Source organism: Watersipora subatra, chromosome 5, assembly GCF_963576615.1.
Source record: "Watersipora subatra chromosome 5, tzWatSuba1.1, whole genome shotgun sequence".
Taxonomy (NCBI): domain Eukaryota; kingdom Metazoa; phylum Bryozoa; class Gymnolaemata; order Cheilostomatida; family Watersiporidae; genus Watersipora; species Watersipora subatra.
This window is the reverse complement of record NC_088712.1, coordinates 1,180,811-1,191,035: the sequence shown is the minus strand read 5'-3', so window position 1 is coordinate 1,191,035 and position 10,225 is coordinate 1,180,811. Positions and strand designations below refer to the sequence as shown.

At 39.8% G+C, this 10,225-nt stretch overlaps 1 protein-coding gene across 1 annotated transcript; it reads right to left on the bottom strand.

Moving 5' to 3' along the window:
- Nucleotides 1–216: 216 nt before the first annotated feature.
- Nucleotides 217–1,119, bottom strand: LOC137396721 (uncharacterized). Its single transcript, XM_068083031.1, has 2 exons — nucleotides 687–1,119; nucleotides 217–599 (listed from the first exon to the last, which is right to left on the bottom strand). The coding sequence occupies exons 1-2, from the start codon at nucleotides 1,117–1,119 to the stop codon at nucleotides 217–219; spliced, it is 816 nt and encodes a 271-aa protein (XP_067939132.1).
- Between the last annotated feature and the right edge of the window lie 9,106 nt (nucleotides 1,120–10,225).

Genomic DNA, 10,225 nt, shown 5'->3' with positions numbered 1-10,225 from the left:
CTCGACATCCTCCTCAGATGTCTTACTGTTGATATCGAAGGGCACTCGCCATTGGCATCGAAATAGCACATTCGAAGGAACAGAGGTCTCCTCCATTTCCTTCTGAGGCGTTAGATTATACCAAAAAGTTGCCTCCTCCGGGGTGATCCCACCCCTTTCGGTAATCCTCTTGATTGTCCGATGATTTCTCTCAACTGTTTCATTACCGCCAGGGGCTTAGGCGGCTCGAAAACGAAGAGAAACTCCCCACCTTTTTGCAAACTGATGAACAGCTGCTGACCGGAACGCCGCTGAGTTGTCCAGCAACAACTCATAACACGGCCTGCACTCAACCATGGTGCTACACAGCTGAGTCACCATCTGGGCTGCAGACTCAGTTTGCAGCCTATGCCAGATGGCAAACTGCGACGTGCCATAGTCCACTATTGACAGAAAAGGACTGTTACCATAATGAGTCACATCAATAGCAACTCGGCACCAGTTCTCTTCTACGGCCAAATCTCCAACGGCCACAATACTCTCGCCCCGCAATGCAGGGTCAATGCGCTGGCATGCCTCGCATGCAGCCAAGTTAGTTTTTACCTGCTCCCGTGACAGATCTTTGCGAATATGTCATGCAAGGTAAAGCGTCCTGTCAACCCCCAAATGGTGCGGCAAATGTGCTGCCCAAATGGCGTCTTCAGGACTTTCGCCGCTGACAATCGCAGCTGACACCTCAACTGCTTCACAGTCAGCCTCTCGGTACTCAAGCCAATGCTTTGGTACCCTGGTCATCTGATCAACTTTATTCTCTACGGAAGGAACAAAGTGAACAGACACTGCAAGTCCATACTCGGCTATAGTGTTACGGATCACACCCAAACGACGCTTCACAAGCATCTCCGCAACACTCTTTGTTCGGACACGGTTTCGTTCATCAATGGTGTTGGTCAACCAGTTAACAACTGTAAGCGAATCAATGGCCGACGTGAAAGTTTTGAACCCCCATGCAATTGCCAAATTGATCCCCCAACCAACCGCCTCCAACTCAGCAACATTGATGTGCTGATGGTCAGACTCCTTTCGGAGCCATGAAGCATCCTCCACAATGTTGCCATCGACCTCCAAGGCCACACCCATGCAAAGAGAGCTTACATCAGTCCACACTTTAACAGAACCACGAGGGTTCACCCTTCAAACTCCTTTGATTGGGTCCTCATGGCGGGCTTTTGCCAAGAGCTCACCAGCCAGACTGCTGACTGTCTTCCCGACAGGAAAGTCCCAAGCTCCACTGCAGCTCAGCCGTTTTAAAAAAGCTGCACTGCGGACGCAGCCACCCTGCCACAGGGTAGTGGCCAACCAGTCGGCCACATATCGAAAAAAGCTCTCTCTTCGTGAGCACTGACAGCTCAAAATTGTACTCAGAAAGAGCTGTTTCCCTTGACATTTGCAGATGCCCGCTGGAATCTTTCTGCAAAGCAACACCCAGCAACCGGCCTCCATCCAAAGCCTCAGGGTCCTTTGTCTTGAGCCCATACCTAGCCAAGTGGTCTCTCAATCCTTGAGCACTCAGTACGGACTCTTGAACCACTATGTCATCAATATAGTGATCAGTACTACGATGAACACGTTTGTCCAATGACAGAACTTTTTTAAGGATTGAGACCATGATCTTTGGTGCACATGACAGGCCAAAACCCAGTCGAGTTAAGGCATAGTGCACACCCTTGTACCTCATGACCTGGTACTTCCATAGGTCCTTGGAAATGTGAATCTACAGGTATGCGGACTTAAGGTCTACCACCTTCAGCTTGCTCTGCAGCTGCCGCCACTTCCTAATCTTATCAGCGCACGCCGCCACCACATCATCATCAGTATGACACTCGACAAATGCATTCAGCTCATGATAATCCATGACTGGGCGCACTTTGTCTTTCGTCGGCTGAACCACTGCCAGCAGTAGAATGATGCCTTCCACAGGCCAATTCCACCGCTTCAGCCAGCCTTTCGAGATCCAGCTTTCTAGTTCGGTGCAATAGCACTCTCGCACTTGAGGTGCCTGAGAACATTTATACTCAGATATCCTGGTTTGAAGCCTGTTAGGCAGCTGCCCAGACCACCGCCAACTAACAGTCCAGTGACCTTTGGCAAACTCGGCAATAAAATCTGGGTCCTCAACCTGCAGAAGGCTCGTACTGCCGCAGGTTGATGGCCTATAGTCATCCCCAGCCTTGCTGGCTGCACTAAACGCAGGCTCTTTTCGAGAAACTATGCAGCATTCTTCACGATGAGGTTTCCCTCACAAGACACTGTATTTCGAATCTACACCTGTCCCAACAGTGACACCTCCCATATGATCAATGACATCACCGCCAAGAAGGCAGCCGACCCCGAGATTCCTTAACTCACTTATTACTGGCGCGGTGATACGAAAGCAGTGTCTATGCGAACCAAAAATGACTCGACATCGGCCTCTCATGTGAGAAACTTTGCCATCGGCCGTTAACAAAGGCTGGCCTGGCCTAATAGGAAGCCCAACCATCACCCGCAGACTCACCAATGTCCGCTCACTTCCTGTGTCTATGAGACACATGAAACAACGGCCGCTGAGAACAGCCCGAACAACTGGCATACGACTACTGCACACAGCCCTACGTGCTACTCAGTTTCCATCGCAAAGGACGTGCCGCCCCTGTCTGTGCCCTCCTTGTGAAAACCTGGTCCACCATTGGTAGACCCGTCAGCTAAGTCATCGTGGGCTCGCTGTCTAGGACAGCTCGCGACGAGATGCTCAGTGCTGCCACACCTAAAGCAACCTCTGTTGGCAGAAGCCTTTGACTTCTTTCCTGTGGCGCTCTTACGCCCGAGTCTGTCTGTTGACAGGCTTTTACACGGTGATTTCCACCACACCGAAAACAGCCGGAACTGCTTCCCTGCTGCTTAGAAGCAGCAGCGAGACCTCTTGTCGAGTCTCTATGTGAGCGAGCTTCCGCAGCTCTCCGCAAAACCAAGTGATCTCGCTCACGGGCCAGCACGGACCCGAAATCGGCCGTGTATGCGTGTTCATGAGCAATGGCCCACTCGTAAACCGAAGATGGGAGCCCCTCATAAAACTTGACTCGAAAGCCAAGATCATCTGAGGACATCCTCAGTCTCTTCCCCGAATCGCTCCGAACAATCCAAATAAACGTCAACTGTATCGCCAGCACCATACTGGCAGTTGACAAACTGTCGCCATGCTTCCTGTCGAAGCATGGCATACTCGGCTACCAGTTCAGCCTTAACGACCTCCCAGCTGGAGGCCTCTCCCACCATCATACGGCTATATAGCCGGGCAGCCCCACCTTGCAGCATATATGGGAGGAGTTCTACCGGCGCAACTCTTTCCAGAGCACAGAGTCGCTCATAGTCAGCGATCCAGGCAGACACCTCCACTGGCCCATTGCCGGTGAACCAGGGCAACTGCCGGCTCAGCCGATCCAAAATCGGTCCACGAGCCTGATTGAGAATACTGGCCAAAACTCCAGCATCTAACCGCATCAAAGCAGGTGCCTGTGCACCTACTCCTGAAGGACCAGCATCAGCAGGCGCTGGTTTTGGGCCCTCTTGGCCCTCAGGGGGAGGACCAGTGCCCTCATTCCCTGACTCCATTCCCTCAGGTATGGCCGCCAACTAAGTTGGTTACTCGGCTTCAAAAACCGTGACCAAGGCCGAAATAGCTTGTTAGCAATATAACGAAGATATTGCTGCGCAACACCAAGCTGCTACGATGACACACCAACCTCCCCTTCGGCACCAGCCTTCTCCACTACGGCGATACACTCCCACAGCAGAATGCTGCTATCGATCTCACGGCAGTCCCTACTGCCGACTAATAGGCTAACTAATCAGCAGCCTCACTGCTAACCAATGGACTCTCAAGTCCGTTCTCCACAGCGCAAATTGCTTTTCAGTAGAAGCATGGCAATACAGATAATCAGCTCACTTGCTCTCCACTGAGCCTCCTGTCAAGCATTTGTTTAACGCCTGCTTATATAGCGAGAACTGTTAGTCTCCCAGCTTTTCCTTGTTTTAAGCTGGTGCTTTTCGTGAAAAGCCAGCTTTTCTATAGCCCTGGCTTCCCAAGATAGCCAGCCCTTGCATTACCGGCTAATCACTGAAAAGCCTCGGGTATTTTCATAATATCCCACAGTTTATATCAGTATTCGTCATCGTGTTTGTCAAATAGTAATGAATGTAATTAGCTACTTAATAAATTACTTATTCTTAATTAGTTACACTGCTTACCTTATGTTTAGAGTATTTTGTTGTTAAACTTTATCTGGTCTTTAATATAGGCACTCATGTAGTTCATAATTTCAGCTTTGATAATAATTTGCATTAACAGAAATTTAGAAGACAAATCCATTCACTCGTTTGGAAGGCTTTATTTAGTTCTCTAACATTAAAGCAATAAAGTTATACTAGGTGTGTTCTGCTATTTTTTCAGTTAAAGAATTTCATTATTCTCTTATAAGATATCTAAAAAAGTTATTGCAGCTCAACTGTGGAGTGTGTGCTTGGGAGAAGACAACTTTCACAAAGATTTGGCATTTCAATACTTACGATTTCTATTTAGTCAGCCCAATATTAATGTCGCTAATTTTGAGCCAATATAATCTATTCAACAATGTGAGCAACTCAAAAAAAGCTTGACGGTGTTTTAACATCTCAAGTGATAGCAACATAAATTTTAGCTAAAACAATAGATAACAGTTTTCAACCTCTCCTATATGAGCATATGCACCAATTTTCACAAATATTTTCTCATCAAAGTTTAGAATAAATGACAAGAGTTTTGGTATTTTTAGAAATATGTACAACATAAATACTTTGGTAGCAGAAAATGCTATGATGAACAAAAGAGATCAAGAAAAGAGTAAACTAAGCCTTGTTAGTAAGAAGTCGGTTTACTTTTTTGTTATACGAAACAGAACACTACAAGTTGACTAAAAGCAAACAGATGTTTAGTCAGAGACCTACTTCAGAAAAACTTAGTTAAGCTATGAATTTTTATAAAAAACAAATGTTAAATTAAGGGCACAACAAAGTTTTATAAAGCATAAGCTAGAGTAACTGCTAGTTTTATTAATTTTGCTAGAGAGTATCTCCTGTGTAAAAAATTCAGCTGAGACTCATACAAATGTTTTCAAAATATTTTGAGTAAAGCAAAAACTTTTAATAAGGGTTGAAAGAAATATTTTTTAAAAAGTTGATTAGGCTATTGGAACACTGTGTCAAAATAGCCGCTAATACAATATAATAATAAAACCAGTCGAAATTATTTGTCGCAAAAATTGAAATAAAGGACAGTATGTCCAATTTGAGAAATACTACTTACAAAGAAAATGAATAAAAGAAAATTGTCTAAAAAAATACTGAAAATCACATGCGAAACAAATGATGCATTTGTCTCAAGAGAGTGTAAGTTAAATTAGAACAAAAATCTTTAATATGAGCTGAAACAAATATTTTTGAAAAAGTTGCTGAGACTCTTGGAAAACTGAGTTGAAATAGCAACTAACACAATACAATGATCAAACCAGTCGAAATAATTTGTTGTAAAAATAGAAAGCAAGGACAGTAGTTCTAATCTGAAAAATATTAATTACAAAATACATGAATGAAAGAAAACGGTCTAGAAAAATACTGAAAATTAAACGAAAAAGAAATGAAGCATTTGTCTCAAAAGACTGTATATTATAATGGAACAGTATTGTGTTTGGAAGGAGGGATAAACTGTTTACAGATACATTATTGCAATTTTTATAAAATGAACAATGTTAAGTTGAAGATTTTTGATTTGATTCAACTTGTAGAAATGTGATGTTTTGTTCCTAGCATATTTCTATTGTTCAAAAATTGAGTATGTTTCTTATCAGATATAATGAGTTTACAAAAATTTAAACAAGCCATTTAAATTGGGGTGTCTAGTTAATTATCTACCATGTAACCATGTGCAGAAATGGAAAGACTCGCGTACAAAGCAAGAGCAGAAAGACAAAACAGTGATAGCAACAAGTAAACAGAAATATTAATACTTGTTTTCATGAGAGTAATTAGTACACACTTATAAACAATGGAATTAATAAACAAAATTTTATATACCTTTTATTAATTATTAATAATTTTACATGATTTGTCACTTTTCTGTTGCATTAGCTAATATTATTGACCAGTGAATAAATGTGTTTGATGCACAATAAAACGAGAAACTATATTCATAATACACTGATGTGAACAGTCCATTTATATACTGACCAAGTGAGAGTTAGTAAATTGCAAACAACTAAAGCAGGAAAACACCAGCACTGCTCACTAGCTGTTGGCCTGAAAAGCTATTAATTTACATACTGAGAGATTACGGAAGACATAGCTACTACCCAGTACTTTACAAACGCTCAACCTTATTTAAGCGACCTCTTTTTTAAATATTTAGTTAAGCATTGTTTCGTTACTCCTTGCACCAATGAGAGCAAACACTTGCAACATAATCAGAGGTGTTAAGATAGGTTCACACACAGCTGGTCAGTCGTACAAAACATAGCTGATGGTTTAATATCAGTTTCTTTGATGAATTTCAAAGTTAAGAAATCAACTATTTCTAGCTTATATGGCAAGCCTAAGTAGACTGATGGAAACACCAAAAGTTCGCTAAGTACATTGTCAACCATGCAACCAGAAAAGTTAAATAAGTATCAATATAAACATAACAACTCATCGCTATATTTGTATACTGTTGTGAACCCAAAATACATGGCCAACACTAAGCTAGATTATATAGGCTACAAACTTAGTGATATAACATATAAAACTGCTACCTGGTGGTTGGATGAGTTTTTTGTGATCAACAGTTTTTAGAACAGATCAATTACAGTAGATTTATTTAGCCAGCAGTATTCCATGCAAGAGTCATTGCATACATGTAGTTCTAGGCATAGCTAACATTAAGCTAGTTAATATTGGTAACACACTTAATGATATAAGGAGTAACATGGTTATTTTGTGTTTGTCATTTTAAAAGTCCTTTCTGCAGGTTTGCAGTTCATAGGATCCTAATGAAAATTTATTTAATTGAATTTAGTTTATGTGAGAGTCTAATGATTTAAAGCTGCACAAAATCACGAATGGCTTAACAACATTTTTTCTTGTTGGTGCTCCGCTCACATCAAGTTTCCTTTATAACTGCTTTTAGAAGATTAGTTTAGGGATAGTCACAAGTGGTATATATTTGAAAAACATACTCTATGTGAAATATGTGACACTGGTGTAAATAGACAAACAATTGACAAACAAACTTCAGCTGAAATACAATGTATGTGTCAACTAATGAAAACAAGTCATTTTGTAGTGGACCACTTTGAATCTTGGTGACCCATTGATTATCAATAGTAACACCCTTTCAATGCAATGCATATTTCTCAGTTTAAGTTTAATGCTCAACTGGCATTTGCAAGTTTAAATACAATAGCGGAAAAATCATATATACTCAATATTTACCATTGTGATGGTAACTTTTTACTTGAAAAAGAAAACTGTGCTGCCTCAAATAGACATGTCAGTCTAGCCTGGCTTTCACCAGCCCCGTCTTACAACATGCCCGTTTTCTTTGTAGCTACACCATATCTGTGCAAGTGTGCCTGGCAACATCACACCTTATTTGAGGTGATCATCAATTTCTATAGTCTTTATTTTTGGCTTGTGCGGCCATGTTATCGTGTCAAAAACTTTCTCCTTTTAATTTTTCTTTTGATCGATGATCCTATTACAAGTGTAAAGAGACAAAGTTTTGTGAGAATTAAATTCTTACCTATTGCTCATAAGTTGCAGGCATCATAGCACTAGGTCGATTCTGTCTCTGCATACATCATTAATTTCGGAACATAATATCATCACATTATGATGTTTGGTCTCATATGGATTTCGCATATGTATTTTTGTCTAGATCAATAATAACCTTCATTCATATGTAAATCTTTTAAAAATATGCATGCTTTTTAAACAGTTGATGAAGCACACTTGCTGAACCAGTAAACCTGTGATAATTAATGTATAGAAAGGGGTAACAGGGTCTTTGATATTGGTTTTCAGTTCCAAAGATCACCCTATTAGCAGTAAGAGGCTACTGCCCTGAGTTCAACAGCAGAATAAATACATATAGAATACTATGTCAAAAATTGATCAACTTTTATTTAATTGAAAGAAATAATTCTTGTAGAGTGTGACCGTGCTTGCAGAATTGAATCACTGCTGGCCTTAAGTTCAACATTATTTAGTTGTACCCTAACACTGATTTAGTTAGCAAAAGGTGAGCCAGTCCTTTAATAATGGACCACTTTAAACACAGTCAGCCCCTTTATTATCAATAGTAACATATTTTCAATGACACATGTTGGTCTTTGTTTAAATTGAAGAATTAATTGGTATCTAATCAACATAATTATGAGATCATGAGATACTTCACTTTGCTTGAGGGGTTCGTCACATGAACCTGAGAGAGTCATTTTTATAAGCTATGTCTTTGGCGCTTTTGACACTGAAATACCAGTTGGCTTAAATTTTCATTTGATCAAATATTACGCTGTCAATATAAATAAATAAGGTTTCATGAGAATTAAAATCCTAAATAATGCTTGCAAGTCAAGAAAATTATAGCAGCGCGTCATTGCTGGTTCTACATATGCTCTAACTTATGGAATACAATAGTGTTTTGTCCTAATATTTTGCCTCCTACAGAATATGCAAAAGGATTGTTGACTAGATCCTCAGCAACCCGTATTCATATGACTTTTTATAACTATGTGTATTATTCAAGTAACTTACAAGGAACGCATGCTAAACAATCAGTTCTATGTTTGTTATTGTTCTTACTACAATGAGCTCAAATAATGCTGTTGCTAAGATGCATAAACAGCCATTGAAACAAAATCAATGACCTGTCATGAAGCCGCAGCTAAGGATTCAATGAATTCAGTTCTACTTTGTACAGGCTCTGATTTTTCAAAGTTGGATATAAGAAAAATTGCAAGATACTAACATATTTGCTTATTCAAGCTTTTTAAGAACCTAACAAACCAGATTACAGGTAAATATGCAAATATATGATAGTTTCGACTTGACAGGATGCAAAGACAATAAACGGTAACTCAGAATGATGTTGTATCGTTTACTGTTTGCGTTTTTAACCCTGTAAACTTTCACTACTGATAATTGACTAGTTATTTTAGTTACCTGAATAAGATGCTAGTAGATGAGCTACTATTTAGTCATATGGCACTCATTGTTTTTGAGGGTTGTAATAAGCAGCTGATGCAATATACTAATAAACATAAGCTATCAACAGTTATACTGTGTAGAACTTTGAGTATATCTTTGGTCTTCTCTTACTCATCAGCTATAAACTACCACTTAACTCATTCGCAACAATCGAGAGTTAAATTGCAGTTTCTGATTGAATCAAGGCTACCAATGTGAAGTACCTCAACTTGAAGGCTGATATAATCTGGTATTCATGTGAACAGCCCATTTTAGATCATTTTGTTTCAAACAGCAGACTTAAATTAATAATTCTATAAAGAATAGTATTTGCTTGAAAATCTATACTGTTATTGTGAAGAAACATTTACTGACTCATCCGTATATGTCTGATTTAAGCGTATAGTGACTTCTCAACGTATGGTCTTGTTGTAACTTGTACAAACACTCAAATACTACAGACATCTGAACTAGAAATGGGAGAGTTTTAAGTTAACTGATAGACACTTGAGGCCAAAATGAATACCTTTATTGGTTTGTTACTGCAACTTACAAATGCTGACAATAACATTAACTGTAACTTTACACTAAAAGAGATAGCATGGTTCATTTGTGTTTTCTTGTAGCTCATCATGTCATAGTAGTAATGAATAGCTATGCAGCTGCACTGGTATAACATTTTCTATGCTGGAAATCCATAATGTAACTCTACACAATATAATTAAAAAGACAAAATATTAAATACTAATAAGAAAAACATTCAATATTAATCAAACAACAGAATAAGCAGCCAACCGCTGGCGCATGATGCAATGCTAGTTTATAGGTGCAAGCTAAGATAATTATGCCAAAGTTCTCTAAGACCACTAAAATAGCCGTGTGGGCAACAATACATTTGGCACATTTAATGAGCGGTATGATGTGTGCTGGTTTCATAATAAAATATAGATAC